At 39.3% G+C, this 22,379-nt stretch overlaps 2 protein-coding genes and 1 non-coding gene across 4 annotated transcripts; 2 read left to right on the forward strand and 1 right to left on the reverse strand.

Moving 5' to 3' along the window:
• Window positions 1-871: 871 nt before the first annotated feature.
• On the forward strand, window positions 872-1,068 carry LOC135641877 (U2 spliceosomal RNA). Its single transcript, XR_010497819.1, has one exon. It is a non-coding gene; the product is annotated as a U2 spliceosomal RNA (small nuclear RNA).
• A 3,943-nt stretch (window positions 1,069-5,011) lies between these two features.
• LOC135641184 (cinnamoyl-CoA reductase-like SNL6) lies at window positions 5,012-6,944 on the forward strand. Its single transcript, XM_065156332.1, has 5 exons — window positions 5,012-5,310; window positions 5,589-5,752; window positions 5,849-6,040; window positions 6,122-6,281; window positions 6,379-6,944. The coding sequence occupies exons 1-5, from the start codon at window positions 5,052-5,054 to the stop codon at window positions 6,693-6,695; spliced, it is 1,092 nt and encodes a 363-aa protein (XP_065012404.1). The 5' UTR covers window positions 5,012-5,051; the 3' UTR covers window positions 6,696-6,944.
• Window positions 6,945-7,065: 121 nt separating this feature from the next.
• On the reverse strand, window positions 7,066-21,522 carry LOC135641183 (glutamine--tRNA ligase-like). Of its 2 annotated transcripts, none has more exons than XM_065156331.1 (23): window positions 21,279-21,522; window positions 21,114-21,161; window positions 20,960-21,031; window positions 20,652-20,751; window positions 18,033-18,128; window positions 17,304-17,365; window positions 17,104-17,205; window positions 16,929-17,012; window positions 15,320-15,472; window positions 15,190-15,245; window positions 14,190-14,280; window positions 14,039-14,125; window positions 13,664-13,861; window positions 13,484-13,582; window positions 12,316-12,447; window positions 12,085-12,221; window positions 10,010-10,109; window positions 9,832-9,927; window positions 8,231-8,331; window positions 8,037-8,139; window positions 7,847-7,936; window positions 7,621-7,750; window positions 7,066-7,335 (listed from the first exon to the last, which is right to left on the reverse strand). In XM_065156331.1, the coding sequence occupies exons 1-23, from the start codon at window positions 21,405-21,407 to the stop codon at window positions 7,238-7,240; spliced, it is 2,364 nt and encodes a 787-aa protein (XP_065012403.1). In that variant the 5' UTR covers window positions 21,408-21,522; the 3' UTR covers window positions 7,066-7,237. The 2 variants fall into 2 exon arrangements, with proteins under 2 accessions (XP_065012403.1, XP_065012402.1); XM_065156330.1 differs by having other exon boundaries at window positions 16,929-17,021.
• Window positions 21,523-22,379: the final 857 nt, after the last annotated feature.

A 22,379-nucleotide genomic window follows, 5' to 3' on the forward strand; every position in this document is an offset into this window, starting at 1 on the left:
TCGTGAAAGGGTGAGCCTCCCCTGTCTCGGACGCGGCAGGGGCCAGGGAATCCTTCGAGTAGAGATGGGTCCCAGCTCCCGCTTGCTGATATCATCCGAGACCACCTCTTCTGTATCCTGTCTCAGATGCCGCGTCCGTCCGCCACGCGACGGGGACTTGGGGCGTGGCCCACTGTGGCTCCCCATGATCATATATATATATATATATATATAAACGTGTGGACGTGTAGAAGATGAGTTTAAATAACTGGTGTTTAGTTGGGATCTAAAATAATTCACACATAAATTTCATGAAAGCCTGAATACTGAATTAAAATAGTTTTAATTTCCTAACCACACTAAAATTAGCAGATATGATGAATTGTTTATTAAAATGTATCAATTCTAAGTAAATATGTAAGAATCCTTAACTTTAAGATACTAGAGTATTTTTTAATAATTAATGTGAAATATCCATTAAAAATGAGATAGAATACCAAGAATAACTAATACCATTTCAAAGGAGACCAATAAAATGTGTCAATGAACTCACATACCTCAAGTTTGATCTTTTGGACGATATCGATAAAAACCCTAATAAGAAAATTGTTAAATTTTATAAGGAATACACTTCGACTGAATTGATCCCGAATAATTTTTATGCATATATTTACCCATAACGAGGATCAACTTCCTCTATAAGTTAAATTAATCATGTGTGTAGCTTAATTAAAAGGAAAAATTGCAATGTGTGATGTCTTTTGATGCAAATGCAACTTTCCCGTTACTTTGAAAAGTGGAGCTTGCAAGTCGTTTAGTCCCACATCGCCAAATAAGAGACCACCAACTGAAGCGAGCGCTATATAAGCGTGTCATGGCGACTGGGAAAAGCATACCTTTCTCGGCCTTTTGGCTAAGATCAAGTGTAGTATCTGTTCTTATCAGTTTAATATCTGATACGTGGGTCATCGATCCACTATGATATTAAATTAATTTATTGTGGGGGAGGGTCCGCTACAATGGCTTGCCATTGGGTCCCTCGCGCGTCGCCTGTGCGTTGCACTACTGCACGGGCCTGGCGCACCCCGACCAATCCAAAGGCTAAGCATTATTGAGGCCCGATTAAGTGACCATATTCAGTGATATATAGATTTGATCACCGCTTTTGTGCGATTTGTTGGTAAAGCCGTGGCACGCAGAAGGCTTACAAGGAAGATTAGATGTAGGATGGTGAATATGCTTTGGATTGTTGCTGTTCCGTCCGGTATTACGTTTGATGTTTTCTCCGATGTTCGATACCGATTGCTTCAGCGCTCCGTTGCGCATCCTGCGCCAGGAGAAGAGCATGAGCGATGTCTGGAATGTGTATCACAGCTTAAAGCATGACTTGAATCCTAAATTTTCAGGGGTTTGACATGTTGTTGACAGATAATAAGTCCGCCGACGAGGCTGAAGGGGAGATTTCCGAGCTGGGGGATGAAGCCGGGTCTGGTCTCGTATGATTGCACGGAAGATGGAAGATGTCTACTGTAAGAATCGCGGGAGGCAGATGGCTTATGAGGTGGTCGATAAAATGCGGGCGGACCCTGTGTATCACAGCTTGAAGCATGATCTTAACCTTAATCTTTAGATGTGTGACATATTGTTGTCGGATTGACAGTACGCCGTTGCTGAAGGTTTCTTCCAGGAGATGTTGGAGCTTGGGGGTGAATCTGGATCTGGCCTCGTACGATTGAACGGAGGATGTCTACTGCAGGAGTCGCGGGACGGAGAAGGCACACGAGTTAGTCGATAAAATGCGTGAATAAGATACATGCCCGGATGTAATCACACAGACTGACCGATAAAGCTAGAGATGTTCTGAAGGAGATGAGAGAGAGAGAGAGGATGCCACCATGACGTTGCCGTGCTCTGCATTGTAAAAGGCATGGCTTTGCTTTGATTGATGTGATGGTGGAGAGGCAATTGCTTCCAAATGCCATGAGCTATACTTTGTTCTTCATGTACTGTTAGGCTATGATCATAGATGATGGACGGCTGTTTGTCGAACATTGTGTTTCATGTTTCTCATATGGTTGTTCGGTCAGCAGGAGAATGCCATGCGGCAGAAAGGTTTGGGATCGTTCAAACTGGTTTTCCATGTATCGTTTGATCTGATTTGTGATGCAGGAATAATTGATGAGGCCAAGCAATGTTTCATTTTAGAAGGATCAAGATTCTGATGGAACCAGCAAATACGAAGCAGTCTCTTTGGAACAGTAGATGAATCACTCGAAGAAGTAACATCATCCTTGTTGCTGCACCCTTGTTGATGCAACTCTTCTCATATAGGTCTATGTTTCAGTAACTCGAGCATCACCCAAGTCGCAAATGAGATTACATTTCGAGGAACTTTTGATATCCCTTTACTGCTTCTCGAATATATATTGAAAACTCAGTATTTGAAGAGGAAAATTGTGTCTTTGTTAACTCACCATTGGTTTCTGATGTTCTTATGCTTGTCCTCATGTCACTGACAGTAAACAGTAAACTTGTCTACTGCTTATTTAGACAAAAACTCTGAGATGACTTGTTTTTTTTTTGGCTCCTCAGATGATGAATCAATTGAGGAATGACTTGCAAGGAGCAAAAAGGCCTTCATCATGAATCTTTGGTATTCTCCCTCTCTCTCCTACTTGATTTAGGCAGATGCTGCTTTTTATGATTTGAATTGAATTACAAGTTCAAGTAATCTGATTCATTATCATTTCACTGCTTTGACTTGTATGAATGAGAAGTTTGACTAGCTACCATGATAGGCACAATTTTATCATAGACATTCAATCACTCTTTTTTACATGATATCTATCAACAGCATCGAGAGAGAAGAAATCCATATTTTGATCAAATTGGTTCTATTTCTAATAATGCAGTCTTTTCTGCTATGATCTTTGGTAGAAAGGAATTCTCAACTCCACCTTCTTATATTAGACCTCATGGATCAAGCAGCACTCGTCCACGGGGTAACTTCGAGGAAGGCCCCGCCCGATCGTTATGATCGGATCGGACGGTTGATATTATTGACTCACGTAACTTGGAAGTGTCAGAGTCAACCTTCGAACGTAGCCCACCACCATTTCGGACACGAGTTGGCGAAGCAAGCGTGGCTAAAAAGCTTGGAGCCGAGCCGATTGACTTGTGAGTGGCCGGCTTGGTGGTTCGCAGAACACGAGCCCTCCGCACCAACCCACCACGTGCGCAACAGCTGCCCGCCCACGAAGACTTTGACTCAGCGTTTTACCTAAAAGTCAATGGAATATACTCCTTTTTCTTCCTCTTCATAATTCTTGTGCAAGTTATGCTAATGCCTAAAAAATAAATTTAGTGATGTTAATTAAAAATTAATTATTGGATTAAAAAAAAAAGAGGTATCAAGAGTTCCTTTTGACCCACTCTTTATGAGCCTTCATTGTCTGAGATTACCCTTTAATAACAAATAAATAAAACATGAAACATATTTCATGTAATAGGTAATTTTGCCTAGAATAATATTACATGTAGAAAAGTAGGTTGAATGATAAATAGTCTTCTCTTACCTCCCTTGTTAATTTAGAAAAATATTTAAGCAGCTAATTAGCTAGACAAGTAGAAGTGATTAGTTATGTGAACTAATTTAGTGTTAGATGGGTCAGAGTGACCTAATTGTGGACAGAAAGTTGTGGTGATGACATGTTAGGAAAAACCTAATGTTCTTAAGAGAAAGTTTGGTGCCATGCACAAACACAGACTATGCTTTCAACACTGCACCTCCATTTGTTTGATTTGGCATGAAGAATGCTTTCATCCCAGGAGAACAATGATGAAGCTGTGGTGATGACATCTTTCTTCATCATTAATTCATGCACTTAATGAAGGATTGTTTTGGGTGTCTTTTGGCAGCAACTCCAAATATGTTTACATAAATATGTGAATAAAATAAAAATGAAAAACAACAAGAGTTTTTTTGTTTTTTTTTTTTGCCCCAAATAAATTACACTTGGATTCTCATCATGAATCTTGCCAACACTTGGCTACATGTCACTTTGAGTACTTTATCAATAAAATATTATTGTCTACAAGAAACATTTTTGGTTGGAACTTAGCACTTAGTTGAACAAGTCAAGTCAAATGACAATGTTTTAGACATCACACATGGTTAGGTAGGTAGCTCTTTTGGGTCAATTGGTCAACATGATTAATGGTCAAACTCCATAAGCTTATCTTTGATCTCACCCTTTCCCATTATGCTGATTTATGAACATCATTAATTAATAAATACGGTTAAACTATTACTAGTTGGGTGCCCGATTTCATTTGGAGGAATTCATTCAAAAAAAAAAACAATTGTCTATTAGCCCGGACTTGTGTTGGAAGAATTCTTGGATAAACATAAACATAAACATAATAATAATAATAATAAGATGATGATGATGATAAATAAAAATGAAATTAAATGACAAAAAAGTCAATACATATAGATTGTAAAAATGTGATGGTTTTAGATTTCTATCCACTATTAAGCACAACATTATTTATTTATCTTGGGACATTGTCTTCTATCCCTTATCTTATTGGCAAAATTGTTTTTGAGAAAAAAAAACATGTTAATCATAATTGCATATACCGTCCTCTTGTAGTTTATTTTAAATAGAATATGATATAGGAATATAAAGTAAGTCTTATGACATCAATAAAGCTAAAAAATATATATTTAGTCAAATTTGGACTTGCTTGTTCAAACATGCTCTGCATATTAGAACCACCACCGGCAGAACAACATCAACTTGAGCCATTGGAGCCGAGCCGAGCCGAGTCAAGCTGAGCCGAGTGAGCCAAGCCACAATCCATCTCCCTTTCCGAGAAATAAGTGAGATGCAAAAGACAAATGCTATTCTTACCCCATATTATCCCTGCCGTCTTGTAATCTTGTGCCTGATACATCATACGGCTTTGAATAATTAGGGGTGACCATATCAGAGCCCTCCGATATAAAAGCTTCACCGACTCCGCCATCTCAATTCGCGACAGATCCCATTTAAGTGAGACAGCAAGGGATGGGGGCGATGGGGAGGAGTGAGGGTGCGGTGGCCGAGGCGGAGGCGCTGCGAAAGGCGATCCTGAGTGGCTGCAGAGGACGGAGCGCGAGGAAAACGGGTCCGGTCGGCGTCCGGCGGAGCAGGGACGGCGACGGAGGAGGCCGGATCGAGGGGCGCGCGGTGTGCGTCACCGGCGGCGTCTCCTTCGTCGGGTCCGCCCTCGTGGACCGCCTCCTCGACCGTGGCTATGCGGTTCGCCTCCTCGTCGAGACTCAAGGTTTCTTATCCTCATCGCCTCCTACTTCATCTATCTCTCCATAGAACATAAAAATCGTCTCTGCCACGGATACGTTCTTCGATTTCAGCTGTTTATTTCCTCGCCGTTGTTTGAATCGGCGTGGAAAGATGTCATTTAGTCTCAGCTTTGATTCCTTTTCTTTCCCCCAATTCCTTTGCTCCCACCTTGTCCATTTCATGTTTGATGAAATGATGATTAATAAATACTCTGGCAAACCTCCTCACAAATGATGACTAATTTGGCATGGAAACTTGCAGAGGATTGGGATAAACTCAGGGAGACAGAGACCTTATGGGGCGGCGTGTCGGCGGTGATGGCCGACATGACGGACATGGATAGCTTGTGCCGGGCGTTCGATGGCTGCACCGGTGTCTTCCACACCTCGAGTTCACTGGATCCCGGCGGCATATCCGGCTACTCCGTGAGTTAAAAGCATATAACGCTTAGATCGTAGAACCAAAGCAAGATTTAAATGCTGGCAAAGCTTTTAACATGATCTTTGCCATCCACTCTACAGAAGCATATGGCCGAGATCGAGGTACGAGCGGCAGAGCGAGTGATCGAAGCCTGTGTCAGAACCGAGTCAGTGAGGAAGTGCGTCTTCACCTCGTCTCTGTTGGCTTGTACATGGCGACAGAGCGATCCTCGTAGCCGCAGGGTCGTCGACGAGAGCTGCTGGAGTGATGAACAGCTCTGCCGGGATAAGAAGGTGAGTCGAGTCCGACGCAAGTTGGAGTGAAGACGAAGGCTTGCATGTTTCTGCCTTATAACTCCTTCCGGATGACTGCAGCTGTGGTACGCACTGGGCAAGACGATGGCAGAGAAGGCGGCTTGGGAAGCTGCTGCTCGAGGAAGACGGGACTTGAAGTTAGCGACGGTGTGCCCGGCTCTTGTCACCGGGTCTGGATTCCATCGTCGCAACATCGCTGCCTCCATCGCCTACCTCAAAGGTGAGATATATCACTGCATGCTGTGATCGATGAGTCCCGGCAACGCAGTAAGAGTAAAGGCCATGATCCTGAAACCCATTCCATTGCATTTGGACAGGAGCTCGTGAGATGTTTGCAGAAGGATTGCTGGTTACCGTCGATGTGGAGAAGCTGGCCGGCGCTCACGTATCGATCTACGAGGCAATGAGCAGCCACGCATGCGGCCGATACATCTGCTACGACTATGTCATCGAAAGAGGGGAGGCCGAGGAATTGGAGCGGCGACTCGGCATTCCGAGCAGAATCTTGCTATCTGGAGAGACGGCTGCCCCCTGCTCGCCGTCGTCGGAGCTCTCAAACCAGAAGCTCTTCAGGCTGATGAACTCAGGGAGGAAGTGCACGTTTGATGTCTACTCCGATCTTACATGGAATTGAGTATAGTATGATGTTTTACTGCTGGCTGCAAGCAGTAATGAGATTATAGGTAGCTAATGAGAGTTTGAGGAAAGGAGAATTTTGTCCATAGCTGGGGAGTTAAATTGTGATGGGAAGATGTCACAGGCACATGATAGAAAAATGCCTGCCTACAGGTATACAACGTCCGACTTAAGACATGTACAGTAGAATTCTTTGTTCTGGTTAAAGATACTGCATATGAATGATATCACAGACAGTTTATAAAAACATTTAGCGCAGAATTCCTTTTTGTTCATATGCGTAAGACATTTGGAGTGGTTAAGTGGGGATATGATGATTGGGTGAGTCGATCTCACCTAGGTTTACAATGCCTAGACAACAAAGAACATAAACAAAGCTAAAAGAAAGATTTACAATACTATCCGACAAGTATTACAATTTCAGTCTATGTTTTTCCACAAAAAAGAACAGTTAATACTAAATCGGTACTCGTCGATACTTCCTTTAGGTTCATGATTTCATGTACTTTTGTATGAAGGAGGTTCAAAGAGGGCGAGATTTTACTTGTTTCCACCCTTTGAATAGGAATCCCGAAGGGTGATTGTTCTGTTGAAGACCAATTTACCAGGAGTAGAATCTGTATCCACAGCAAAGTAACCTGAAACAGAGAAGATTATATCAAGTTGCAATATCAAATAAAAATAAAAAGTAAAAGAAGTCAGACATGAGTACCAAATTTCCCCCTTCCCAACAATTTCTTGGAATTGGGGTTTCTCGAGTGAAAGATGTAGCAGGATGTTGATTTAATAAGGCACGATCACTATTAACCCATATGATTCAAGTATCTAACTTATTAATGAGGTACCATTTAGACACAATGCTAGGACCCAATCATGGTGCAAAGAGTTCAAATTAGCATTCGAAAGTGAGCAAGAGAGATTACCAAGCCTCTCAAACTGAAACTTGTCACCTAACACTGCGTTAGCGAGAGAGGGAACTGCATATGCTTCTGGAATCACCTCCTTAGAATGCGGATTCAGATCAGACAGCCAGTCCTCCAACTCAGATGGATTCTAATGTGCAAGAGCAACTCAGAAAAAAAGGCTCGACTTTTTGCACCAAAGACTATCTTGAAACATAAGAAAGGATGAACACAGCAGAATACCAACCTCTGAAAGGAATAGTTTCTCGAACAACCTCACCTCCACCTTTACAGGATCAACACCAGGAGAAGGTTGAGCAACCCAGTGAAGAACTCCCTGCATGTGTTGTAAAAAGAAATTCAGTTGACTTAATTATCATCACGCAAGATGCAGCAGTGCTAATTACTTGGAAACCATTCAAAAAGCACAACTAAACCTTTGGCTTTATTTTCTTTGAAGGATCATATTCAGCATGGATCTCAACAATAGTGTCGTTATCCCCATAAACAACTTCTGTGCACTTTATAGGGAACGCGTATCTAAAATTAGGAAGAAAGATAAATACCTGTTTATAGCCTTGTTACTTGAAAGTGCAAAGATTGAATTTTGCCTTTTCAAACTATCACTTGCCTGAGGAGAACAGATTTACCAGGTGCCAGCCCGTAGTAGTCTTTTGAATCCTTAAGACGAAAATCTGATCGTTCAATATAAACAACATTTGTAAAAGGAACCTGCAATGAGAATATCCACTTTGTTAATGAGTCTAAGCACATTAATTGGATTCAGACATGAAAAACAACAATGCTGTGAATATATTTGATGTGAGAAACAATGAAGCATATATGAACTTCATGACTACCATAAATTAAAATTATGAAACAATAACAAGAGAGCAGAACAATTTAACCAAAAGGCAAGTCATGTAACTGTCCTTTGGGTTAGCTGGGAACAATGTACTAAACAGAACTTGTACAGGTTTCCTGGTACTCCTGGGAGAAGTATACATTTTACCCCTCCTAAATTTTCTCCTTATTTTCATAGTGTCCAAATGGGACAAAAAGACCAGAAGAAAATTAGGCTACACAACATGCACAGATGGCCCCACTGAAGGTAATGCTGATATGGAAGACAACTCTAAAGATACAATAAAAGTTGTGGAACAAAAGGAAATTCCAAAGTGGTGGAAAAATGACCTTTCATTTTCATTGGTGAATATAAAGGATTAGAATTCCGGGTTGGCCTCATGTTTTCATGCAGAGATAAAACAGAATTTAATTATTGCATGATTTTAGACGAATTTTCTGACAGTAACAAACTGTCTCGACATTGGCAAAATTGGCCATACAAGCTCACTTCAAGATAGTATAAAGAAAATTCAGTTTTAAGTTAGCTACAGGTACAATCAAAATGATGAAATAATATTAGGTACACTCCCTAGTCCCTATTATTATAAAGAATGAACCAGAAATGTCAACAAAGGCATCTGTGGAATTCCAAAAGATTAATACTGTGAAAGAGCTCATTGATCAACTTAAATATTAGAGAACTCAAAGTAGGTTTACTTCTGTCTATTAAATTCCATACAGGATTGTTGTGACACTTATCACATTTTTGCATAGATCAAAATATACCGTACCAAAAAATATTGACATATATGGTGCCACAACTAATGCTGGAGGTGCTGACATATGGCTAGTCTAATTTTTAACCTGCGACGACCATCATAAGGGGCAGCTAACAAACACAGCACAAAATCATGCCATCCAACAAAGGTATAGGTTGGCCTTGCTATATGTCAGCACCTCAGGTTGACATCACATTGGCATGGTATGTTTCTTACTTCAAACATACAAGTGGACGTTATTCCAAGCTGCCAAACTCCTAGATTATAACTAGATCATGATTTCATAATTATATTTTACAAGTTAGTACCAAATTTGTGAATGAAGAATCAAGTATTATTATAAAAAAGGATATATAGAACCTAAAGCTGTTTGATAAATGAGTACTTAAACTTTCACAAGTTTCATGTTCAGGTAGCATATCTAGAAAAAAAAGGTGCAAGAAATGTAAAGTTTTTTTTCAATGTATCAAAAGCAAAGAAATCATTAGACAGATGGTTTATAGACATAATCATATCATCTGAAATTTTAAAAGAAATCATGGAAATGATCTATGGTTATTTGTGCTTTCACATTGACTAATGTCGAGAAATTTAGACTAATAAGCACCTTGTAGTAAGAAGAAGAATCATCTGATGGAGCATCAGGCCACATCTTTGCATCAAGATCTATAACTGATCCAGAATCAAGATTCGTGATAACCACCTGGAGTAACAGATCCCACAAAGCTAAGAATAAGTATATATTAAATAATAAAGGAAAGATTCTACCAATATAACTAACATACCTTAAGAGGATCCAGAACAACCAAAGTTCGAGATGCAGTTTTGTTGAGTTCTTCTCTAATGTGATATTCAAGACGATCAACACGTATCATACTATTATCACTGTACAATAAGGTTTAATGAGTGACCAGAAATGAAAAAGAAAACATTTACTTGTGAAACACAATCTTCTAAATCATTCCCTGCACTGCTACAGTAATGCATGCCATCATCAATATGCAATCAAGGAAGTCAAAAGAAAAACATGGTAGTGACTGAATGAAGTAAAAAGCAGGCTTTCAACAGTCAAAGGCAATATGTTCTGCATTTGAAGGGTAAATGCCAATACTCGAGACTTCACAGGATCATTGCATAGAACCTCACAAAGATTGTGGGAAGCTTATTTGAGCTCACTAACATCGGACTTTAATTAATTTCTTCTTTCAAATGTCTAACATTTGAGGTTTGCATTTAATAAAACTTCATGAGTAAGTGATTTGTTTTCTAATAATACACCAGATAATAATGACAAATTGACAAACAGAGGAAATGCAGTCCAGTGAAGCTTATTTGGGAATACTCGAGACTTCACAGGATCATTGCATAGAACCTCACAAAGATTGTGGGAAGCTTATTTGGGCACACTAATGTCGGACTTTAATTAATTTCTTCTTTTAAATGTCTAACATTTGAGGTTTGCATTTAATAAAACTTCATAAGTCAGTGATTTGTTTTCTAATAATATACCAGATAATAATGACAAATTGACAGAGGAAATGCAGTCCAGTGAAGCTTATTTGGGAATACTCGAGACTTCACAGGATCATTACATAGAACCTCACAAAGATTGTGGGAAGCTTATTTGGGCTCACTAATGTCGGAATTTAATTAATTTATTCTTTTAAATGTCTAACATTTGAGGTTTGCATTTAATAAAACTTCATGAGTCAGTGATTGTTTTCTAATAATATACCAGATAATATAAGTATGGAATGCAGTCCAGTGAGGAGAGAAGCCACCAAAATGAGGTATAGGGGTCATGCGCTAAGGAAAGGAATTAGGATCTGAGAATTGAGAATTAAAAAGACCAGAGAGCAACGCACTCAGGCTCTATCTTTTGTCAATTCAGTTCCATTTTGGAAATTTCCAAAGTTTGTTTTTTTCATATCTTGTCAACTGCTTCCATATGAAGCATGCTTAAGTTCCATTTCATATGCTAGTCAGCTAACCATCTTCTTTAAGCTAGCATATTGAAGCATGCTTAAGTTTTGCAGAATTGACAGCACAGAGAATGATTTTGACATGCAAAATCCTTGAAAGTTAATAGAAGGGTTAACCCATTGCTGCAAGCAATCTCAGCAAGTTTATATCTAATTTATGGATTTTGACCATCTGTTTAGGAATATTTGGGCATCAAATCCTGAATTTTAGCCGATATTTATCAAGCTAAATCCAGTATAACATATCATGTAAGAAAAAATCACATTGAATGTGCAAACCTTCTGGTTAAGCTGGCATAGATGACTAGACAAGAATTGTAAATGGAATATAGATTAACTACATGTCAACAAAAAAAGATTGGAAACACAACAATTACCTAAGAAATTAAACATATACATACACCAATATAGCTACATATGTTTGCTAGTGCATGTATATGTTATGCATAATGTATCACAGCATGACAAGTTCATAATGAAAATATAAAGGAAGTTGAAGATTGCTCCACCTAAATAAATGACTGTAGCCCTAAATTATTTATCCTTGATGTGCATTAAGTTCAAACTCAATGCTTCGAATTTCTCTATCACAGATGGCTCATAAAGATTGAAAAAAAATGGCAAGTCAAATTACAAAGCTAAATGTCACGTCAAACTACAACATGATACAGTGTAAGATGATAAAGTCCAGTAAAATCAATTTTTTGGCAGAGTGAAAATGATGTGTTAATTAGCTCACATGTGTAGAAAACCAAATAAGCACATTAACACAATATTTGTGTCTGCATAACTAAGGAATTATACAATTTTCAAGATTGCAGATAAACAAAGATATCAATAACGACTCATTCTAAGATTGTAAAGAATCAAGTTGCCACCTTCTCGTAATTCCAATTCCTCGGATGAATGAATTAATTGCTGTTGAAGAGACTCCTCGACGTCGTAACCCAGCTAGTGTCATTAGACGGGGATCATCCCACCCATCTACCCACTTCTCTGTCACCAGACGGTTTAGCTGCAAATAGAAGAAAACAAAAATAGGGAAAAATATAAATGGATCATGAAATAAGTCAAATGTGTTAATTATATTGGACAGCAAAATAACAGACCTTTCGCTTAGACATCACAGCATTAGAAATATTTAATCGTGAATACTCCCAGACATATGGCTGGTAAAGGTTAAGGGCCAGGAGTAACCAGTAGTATGAAGGACGGCGGATCTCAAACTCAAGAGTACATAGCTACAAAAAGAAAGTAAGAACAAGTTAGCATCAACAACACCTGAAATGTCACTACAACTTAAGCAAATGATTAAAGATGGCATTACAAAAAAAATCTTCATTCATCTACAGTGAACTCTTAAACTAAAGACAAGGTCAAAGGAGTAGATAGATACACCACTTCTGAAAGGCAGCAGATACATCTCAAGCTGCTTTACGGAGAAGGATCCAAGTCCTAGGAAACTTCAAAGACTTCCTTAAAGTTACTTGAAGCTGTCATTTAAATCAGTACTGATATTTTATAGAGCTTTATAGCTTAAAATTCTGTTCTCCAGACAATAATGTTTCACAGCACGAGGGATTGTGAAACCTTTCTGGCATGGTATAGTTCCAGCTGACTGGGATTTTTTTCTTCCAAGGTGATTGTTCTAACTTTAGAGAACTTCTGACATTTTAATTTCAGCAAATCTTATCCAATTGGTTTTTTCCCAAAGCATTTCCTTATTTGCAGTCCTAATAAGGTTAGGAAAGGAGTTCAGTCAAGTCTATACAAAGGGCTGTTGAAGCTGCTGAATATCAAAAGAATATTGTTTATTGCTTTGAATAAGTGGAAAAAGAAATAAGATTTAAAGTATCATTTTGCTTCCTACTCCAATCAATATCCTAAATTCTAGTCATTCTCTCTTTTTTTAAATTCTTCACGTAGAGTTGCTGCTTGTGGAGGGAGGCAGCATATGTGTCAGCTTCATCTCCAGATCTAAACCAAATCTGACAGATAAAATCATCATATATAGTTGTGACCTCCAATTGTGTGGCATTGTGTCAGTGTGGCATTAAAAGACATGAATTAAATCAACATGGAAGGCACCTGGTTAGCAATGCACTGAAAGAGTTCACTGAACAAACTTTCAAGACACAAGAAGGTAAAAGGAAATGCTTAATTAACTATTGATTTACTGATGTACATGGACTTAAAATGATGTGCCATTTCCATCAAATAATTGCAGATATCATAAAACTTGTTGCAGAAGATTCACATATAAAAAATGGCACTTACAGAATGTGTCACATTCTCAAGAGAATCCACAATGCAGTGAGAAAAGTCATAACTAGGATATATACACCACTTGTCACCAGCATGAGGATGGGGAGTAAACTGTACAAATGTGCCAGGAAACAAATTAGATACCTAAAATTGCTAGAAATAACTGTAAGTGTTTTAGAGGCAACAGCTCACCTTGATACGATATGCTATCAAATCATACATATTTTTATTATCGCTCTGCATATCTTGCTTCAGTCTAAGCGTTGCCTTGCCCTCATCGATCAAACCTCTTCTCATGTCTTCAAACAACTTTAATGATTCTGCAATAGGTCTATCCCTCCACGGGCTGTTCATTTTCTTTTCTCTATACTCCTTAACTTCTTCAGGACTCTAGGGGGGAAAAAAAGGAAATACCACTTAGCATTTGTTGTATTAATCAATCTCAATCCTTTTTCTCAACATCTTCACAAGCATATCAGGATTGTTCCTCAGTCACACTATCAATATATTTTGTAGATATACTAACAATCTGTTCTACATAAATCCACTAACAACTATACAACAAACCTGATGATCAACGTAAGCTAGGCCTCTGCGTATTAGCTCGACTGCCAGATCATAGAGTTCTTGAAAATAGTTGCTGGTATAAGTAACCTGATAAAAGATCCTGTCAAATTATATTCACCGTGACAAGGTATAGAAACCAAGTAACACTGACCTTGAAAGGCTGCCAACCCATCCACTGAACAATTTCTTGGATATGCTCAATGTATTCTTTTTTTTCAGCCTCAGGATTGGTATCATCAAATCTAGAAGGAAGAAAGAGAAGTACCAATTACACCCATGATTCAGAGATCTGATGTTTAGTAAATGTACATATTATTGTCCAACATCACATGGTAGAATTAAAACATTATAAATCCTGATTTGTCATGTTAAACTAACTCATTTGAGACATTTGATTATGCAAAATGAAGTTGGAATGTTTCCCTTACAAACTGGTCAGTTGTTAGATATAAAAGGAAAATAACTACAGGCAACTATTTGGACATTTTAAACAACTAAAAGTTGATAAGAAACAGTGCTGACATCATCTAAATGCAGAAGCGGGGAAAACATCATTTGTGTTACTCATGTCCGGTGACTGATATACTCCAAAACATATTTAAGTTAATTATGAAGGTTCAATATAATGATACCCATGAACTGGCTAAACACAATGCTGCATTTCCTTGGTCAAATGAAGACATGATTACTAACACCTTTCTGATTACATCATTTCACAATGAGGTGAAAAATGTTAGATCTACGGACTTGCCACAGACTTAGCAGACTAGCTAAAATTCCAAGTCATTTTTCTTCAATCAATGACATCTAGTATGTCAAGGATGATAAGTGTCTGATGGCATGGATGTAAATACAATGACAGAATAAATCAACCTATAAATAAAAATGGCCATGAAAATGATTCTCAAGTAGTTGCACATGGTGTACAAGATAGCAACAAAAAGTTAGCAACACAACAAACTTCCATAATGCAGTTAAATTGTCATAAGCAAGCAAAAAATTTGTCTAGTAATTTAATACTAAGAACTACTTTAAGTAAGACAGCATGGAAATTAAGAGCACAATAATGGAGCCGAATATAGTGATAAAATTTAGTAGTGGAAAGAAACCTCATATTGAACACCATCTAAAAAATGGAAAAAAATTCTCACCTTAAGTAGCATGATCCACCCCTCTCTTTTGCTAAACCAAAATCAATAAACATTGCCTGAAGATGTTAAAAAACATGTAAACTTATTTTCAAAAAAACTATAAAATGCCCATGCAAACATAATAATCTACCTTAGCATGGCCAATGTGTAGATATCCATTAGGTTCAGGAGGGAAGCGAGTGAAAACCTTCCCTCCGGTAACTTTAAGATGTCTCTCCAGGATCTCCTTTGTATTGTGAGCTCTCCAGATGTCTCCATTACTAAAAAATATCTCTGTATGAACCTGAGATATCAAAGGAACCATTAGTCATAGAAACCACAAAGCATAGAATAGTCAAGGAATGAGATGATGCAATTAAGGTTGACTACCAAGATGTGAAAATAACTAACAGCAATCACAAAGCATGGAATAGTCAATTTCTTTCATAAATACTGCACTTCAAAGTTCAAACCATTACAAATGATATACACCTGAATAGGATATCTATCGAGAAAATATGCACCAACATATTACCCCATATATGATAATCCAACCAAGCTCACAATTCTAATTAATACACTTAAAAAGAAATAGGCAGCATATAAACAAGCCTGCTCATGACTCTCTTATCATATATGGAAAGAAATAATAAAAGAAGATGGAAGATGTAACATATATGGACTTGGTAGTTGTATTGAATAGAGGCACCCGCGGATCGGACTAACGCTATGAATAAAGGACCGAGCTCCGCCCAACAAGACTTTACCCTATACTTACACTGTAGACACCAAGTATAATCAAATCAATATCAATTAATTCTATCTTTATATAGGCCTGGCACTCCTTCTCTTAAGTCTAACAACCCTTGCAATCAATCTGCCCTGCCCTTAACTGTAAACTCCCCTTTCTTACCCGCCTTGAATGCTTGGGGATGTTGGATTACCCAATTCTTTGATACAGAGCTCATTCTCCTTTTTCTTACCTTCAAGTTATGTATTCTCGGTAACTAACCAAACCTAGTAATGGAATTGATGTTTGACTTAAGATTGTCTGCACTGTCTTCACAGTTCGTTTAAAGCAGAGACCGAATTCATTGAATTCATCACCACTCCCCTATACTTGCAGTCGAGCTTCATTACACGTGGAGGTAAGGCATTCTTTCTTTTCTCATCGAATATAAATGCCTAGGCTAATTCTTTAAATAAGGGATGGTTTGAATCCCATTCGTGGGTTACTCACTCGGCTCCGGGGAAGCCAGACCTTTTTTTCAAGACAACCCGAGAGGGACTTAGAGTCTATTTTCTCATAATTGTATCACTGCTTCCGTTATGCGCTTTCTGGTTCATGGTCTTTCATCGGGTCAGGCGGATGCTGTCTCTACCGTGGACCTGTCCGAGGTGGGCAATGGAAGTCACCAAAACCTAGAGTGGAAAGTGAAGGTTCAGCAGCAGTGCCTGGAAAGGAAAACACTCTTAAAGCAAGGGCAAGGGCCAGGGAGGAAAGAGAATCCGAAGTTTCAAGATCATAAGCAATTCGGCTCAGTTGCTTGGCCCCTAGTTGAGTCATCCAGTCTTGTTTCGGGTGCCGGGTAGCTGGGCTTGTTTCATTCTGTATTACTTGAAACTCAATCCTCACAATCATGTTTGCTAAACAAAGTTGAGAGCCAAGCTAGTGAAATAGAATTAGAGACCAATCCAAAATATTCAAAGTAAACAAGAAACCTAAGCTCACAAGTAAGCCATGTAATTAACGAAGATACCTTGTAGTTTTCTGCTGGTTCTGGGAATATCAAGTAAGGATTCACTTCCTCCTCCAGAGTTGGGGTGGATGCAATTGCATCACTCTTTTGTTTCTTAAAAATGAGCACACAACAATGACCACAAATCAGAGACAAAAACTGCATCTTGTTAAATGGCTTTTACATACATCCTTACCTCAACTTTAGCAGGTTTTTCCTTCTTCTTTTTCAAAGGCTTTTTATCATCATCTGCTGTCCTCTCTCCAAGAATCCCACGAAGCTTCTCATCAATCACTTCCTATCAAAGGACCAAAATAAATTAAGAAAAAAACCAGAAGGTTACTATTATCAACAGAAAGTTTGATAATTATTAGAGCATTGCATTGATTAAAATACCTTAACAATTTTTGCATCAGCCCATGGGTGATGTTTCCTGACTTGCCCACACAGATTACCAACTGGATCAAACAAACAATCATCAAATATTGGGAATGAAAATGGAAAGAATATGTAGTGACTAATTAAGGGGAAAACTAACATGAGTTGAACAAACATTCATCAAATTGTCACACCAAAGAGACATAATGACATAACACTTTAGGTTCCTTGTAGATGTACCAAATGTGGGTCTATCGACATCTTACAGGGATAAATTAGCAACGCAGAACTAAGAAAACACAGGAATTGAATAATCTTACATCACCACCAAGGGATGACCATTCAAAAATCACAATACTCCTAAATCCTGGCAATTTGCCATTTTCTTTTTAATTTTTAACATTTATAATAAATTATCATTGATTTGGAAAAGCCAGTCCTGCCAATACTGATCATATTGCCACTAGTCGATTGCAATCCTGATTTTAATTTTACAATGGCACCCAGTTGATTTCAACTTATTTCTAGTCAATTTAATCATTATTTCATGAAATTGAGATTTCTCAAATCAGAAGGATCCCAGTATAGATCAACTGATCCAGATCAGGTTGGTCAATTTTGAAAACAATGGCTGGCATACATTAGCATGAACAAACATGATTATATTAGGATAGGATCACAAAGAGAACAAGAATCATAAAATAGCAATCATCAAGATGCAATATCTTAGAGAGAAAAAGGGCAAACCATTGATATGATAACGTTGTTCCAATATGGCAACCATATTTTCTTCCAGAACAGCGGTAACTGTTGATTGAATTTCTTCAATAGAAACATCAACTCCTGCAATAATTTACAAACAAAAAGCTTCAGACAATTTTTAAAAAAATATAAACATAAAATGTCATACCAGAAGTTATAAACCACAGATTACATCAAGAAAAAAGTTATTCTCTGAGGAAACAGTACCAACAATTTACAGTTCACAGCCAAATATGATCTCACTAAGCATGAACATTTTGCAAATACCATAAGATGCCTCAATTGATCAGCTACAAAGAATATACTCTGAGATGTTCAAGTTAAGGTCAGCTACAAAAATATGTTAATGATGTATGTGCCTTAATTGCATTAAGAAGAACTGAAACATCTGAAAGACAAACAACTATTCCAACTTTTCCACCTGAACCCAATTTTCAGCTATCAAGACAAATTATGGAATATTCAACTTAACTCCATGCAAGGGTTCCATTAATTCCTCTTAATCAGAGAGCAAGCATAAGCTATTGAACATACAAAATTCTTTTGCCTATTGTGGAACAATGTACTATGATTGCCCTGTTTCAGCATGTTCTGCATCAACAATCAAGATACTATAATCTCTAAAGTTGACACTGACATGACAACAGTTAAATCTTGAAATATGATGAGTCCACGAGCATCGAGCATTCTGTAAAAAAAACAGTTCGAAGTTGATGGAACTTTTAGCATTGCATTAGTAATGTCATGCCTTTTTCCTGCATTGGAGAGATAACTACAAATATAAAAAAAAATCACACAAGATTATTATGTTTTATTGAGTTGGAGTCTTTGAAAGCATTTAAGTAACCTTTGACAGAATCATAGAGTGAGTAGAGAAATTATGAATAACTTTATGGGGTTGAGGATCTTGGTAATGCAAACAACAGAAAATGACTTCACAATGTATCTTCAAATGTTAACCCACACTACTTCCTTCTGAATACCTTTACCTTAACAGCATAACATGTTCAGTAAAGCTATAACTACATCAGGATCTGTACCAAGTATCAAACTAATAATTCCTAGAGCTAACATTAAATTTTGGACTGATGCAGAAGCTGCTGACTACTGGAATTTCAGCTAGCATGCAGGAAGCCTAACTTTTAAGCTACAGTATAAAGCACATGAAGCTCAAAGAAAAGTTGTATAAAGGTGTAGGAACCCTTTGTTTGATGTTCAATTCAGTGATTTAAAAAGCACGAGGCGCCAAGGTCCAAAAACGCCCGAGGCGCTAGGCGCTCGCCCAAGTGCTCGCTCGAATGAAGCGAGGCACTAAAATATAAAAATATATAATATAATTATTATACTTATTTAAATAAAAAATATACTATTAAATAAATAAAAATTAATAGCATTAAAATCAAAATAATATATTATTAATCTAATAATAAAAATACTATTATTAGTATACAGTTAGTAGTATACTGTTAAAGGTTCGCAATTTTGTACTGTACCGGAGTTTCGATGTTAGTTCGGTACGGTACGATACTGTATACCGAGCTGTATACCGCTCGGTGTGTGTGTATATATATATATATATATATATATATCGTTCCGTCTGGTAACAGGCGGTTCGTGTACCAGTCAGCTGACGGACCAGTACGTACCGCCAGTATCGGACGATATTATTCGAAACTGTATACCTTGATACTGTTAACGGTATAATGAGAAGAGTGTGAGAAGACTGAGGCTACTGAGGCAACGACAGTGTTAGCCAATCACATGACAACGGTTGTTGACCGAGGCTGAGAAGAGTGTGAGGCGACAATCGTAGCTAGAGCGACGAGCGACGAGCGACGGTAGCAAGCGACAGCGAGAGTGGCGATAGTAGTGGCGAGTGACCACAGTAGCGGCGAGCAACGATTGTGGTAGCGGCGAGTAGCGACAGTAGCGACGAGCAGAGAACAACGACAGTGGAGAAAAAATCTAGGCGGCAAAATCGTGAGTGGTAGGGTTAGGGAAGTCGGGGAAATCGCGAGAGGGACCTGAAATCGATGATTTAGTTGGTTCGATTGAACCAACTAAAGCACCGGAGACTAACCAGACCTAAAAATATGGTTCGATCGCCTAGTTTCACCCAGGCGCTTGCCCAAAGCGCTCGGTGCCTGGGCTCGGGCGAGCACCCAGGCGGCTCCTCTTTGAAGCGCGCCTCCTGGAAATAAAGCGAGGCGCTCGAGCCTCACCTCACCTCACCCGAGAGCCTAGGCGAGCGCCCGAGCGCCTATTGTAATCATTGGTTCAATTTAGGACTCTGTTTGTCAGATTTGATACCCATTCTACTTTTCAAGTTAGTCAAAGCACTTGATTCAGCAAGCAAGACGTCATGGATGTCCATTATTTGGAACTTAGGAATTGAAAGAGACAAACAGAACAGCAGAAATAACTCATTCCCCTTCCAGTTACTTTTATTGCCACGAACAGACTTGTGGTTTAGGATCTTCTCATATTCCATGAATATTTTTGTGGCTCAACCTGGCTCTAGTAGATTCCCAAGTCAACAAAAAAAGCAATGCCCTCAGTAAACATCCATGATTAACATCATCAGAAAAGTCATAAGAATTATACCTATACCACAAGCTTCTTCAAATTCATTCAACTTGAATGTTTCAGGACCAACAGTCCCAAGAAATGCCAAAGCTGCATCAAGTTGTGCAGGATTTTTTATCTGCAAAATAAGTGGCCGATACTCATACTGACTTGCAAAGGCCCTAGTGACTCTGAAATAATTAAGAATAATAAAAATATATACTAAGATATCAAACCCGCAAATTTTACATTCTGCCGTCACCAAAAATTTTAAGAATTTCTTTTTTTTTGTTTTCCCAATTCGTATCAGAAAACTAATTACAAGTGACAGAGCTAAAAGTCATAACCTTCGACGAGACGATGTACTGGATTAAAGTAGGCCGGTGAACAAGTGCATTCGCTGGGTACTTGGTCGCGACCTATCTCATAAAAGAAAGGAACCAAATAACCAAAGTGTTTTAGCAGCTCACAATCTCACCAGCATTGACAAAAAAATGGTACCATGTAAAGAAGATTGCCTATCGTTTTGCTGCATTCACTAACACCCGCCTGCGAAAGGGGAAAAAGAAAAGAAAAGGTCGGACTCACAGACCTTCCGATAGATGAATTAATCGTGATTCAAGGGCTTTTACGTGCGAGATGCGATTGGGATCGGGAAGAGATTACCTCCTCGATGACGGCCGTGAGGTTGGAGGTGACCTTCTGGTTGACGAGGGCGTTCTCCGCCGTCCGCTTGTCCAATCCGATGGACAGGAACAGATCCAAGGGCTTCGCATCGCCGTCCTCCACCACCATCCTCGCCCGCGCGCTCCGCTGCTGCTTCTATCCGATGCCCAAAGGAGGGAGAAGAGGGCGAGAGCGCGAGGTTCGCCACCCCGGCCGAGGTTTTAGGCACAATAAAGATCGCTCCTTTCTTGACTCGAACCATAACCAGGGATATTTATGGAACCCTAAAACAGATGTGGGTACGGCTCAGCTGTCTGGTATCCGGGAGGGTCCATCTCTTTCTTCGCTCACATCGTGTCTGCAGTTGGAGGACCCACTCTTCCACCAATCAAGGTGCAAGCGAAATGAGGAGGCTGGCCCCGGGCAAACAAACTTACGCTCCCCGAGTCTACCCATCTCGGACCTCTGGGTAACCTTCACATGGGACCCGCTTGTGGGGCCACGGACGTTAAAAAGGAGCAGTGACATTTTGCTGGGGCGCGGACGCCGTCTGACAGCCGAGCCAGCCGCGTGCGCGAGATCTTTCTGACGCTTGGAGACCACGTGACCTACGCGAGCCGTTCGATTACTTATTTTTTGTTCCGACGGCTGAGATTTCTCCACAGTCAACGTAACGTTCCCACTGCGACGGTTTCCGTGACGTCGTTGACGGATATGTGACGTCATCGTGCACGTCTGATGGACGAGTCACCGAACACCAGCTTGCGGCGCTCACCGAACATACCCAAATTCCGCCTCTCATAGGTCCACATGTGTGGCCCACCGATGACATAGGGAAACAACTGCGCTTTACGTGGAGTTGAGTTGTTTTCGATGGGAGGAAGAGCCAGAATTGAATTGGATATTCCGGCGCTGGGTCAAACGACGAGAAGACGTGGAAGACCGAATCAGGGACTTGGGGAGCACGCAATCTGAAATGGATTCGATGTTTTTGACTTTTGGAAACCCCAAGGGCGGGAACAAGAGGTAACGCGGGACCCAGTGATTTGGCCGAGGAAGGAAAACAATTTCCTGTCTGAAATGCTTGATTGCCCGATTTAA

Source organism: Musa acuminata, chromosome BXJ3-6 (assembly GCF_036884655.1).
Source record: "Musa acuminata AAA Group cultivar baxijiao chromosome BXJ3-6, Cavendish_Baxijiao_AAA, whole genome shotgun sequence".
Classification (NCBI taxonomy): Eukaryota; Viridiplantae; Streptophyta; class Magnoliopsida; order Zingiberales; family Musaceae; genus Musa; species Musa acuminata.

Excerpts from the sequence above, each read along its gene's own strand:
- LOC135641184 (XM_065156332.1), top strand. The coding sequence starts at position 5,052 with ATGGGGGCGATGGGGAGGAGTGAGGGTGCGGTGGCCGAGGCGGAGGCG. Across the intron at positions 5,311-5,588 it reads CCTCCTCGTCGAGACTCAAG|AGGATTGGGATAAACTCAGG; the intron begins GTTTCTTATCCT and ends GGAAACTTGCAG. Across the intron at positions 6,282-6,378 it reads CTCCATCGCCTACCTCAAAG|GAGCTCGTGAGATGTTTGCA; the intron begins GTGAGATATATC and ends GCATTTGGACAG.
- LOC135641183 (XM_065156330.1), bottom strand. The coding sequence starts at position 21,407 with ATGGTGGTGGAGGACGGCGATGCGAAGCCCTTGGATCTGTTCCTGTCC. Across the intron at positions 21,162-21,278 it reads TCACGGCCGTCATCGAGGAG|GCGGGTGTTAGTGAATGCAG; the intron begins GTAATCTCTTCC and ends CCCCTTTCGCAG. Across the intron at positions 8,140-8,230 it reads GGTAAATCTGTTCTCCTCAG|ATACGCGTTCCCTATAAAGT; the intron begins GCAAGTGATAGT and ends TCCTAATTTTAG.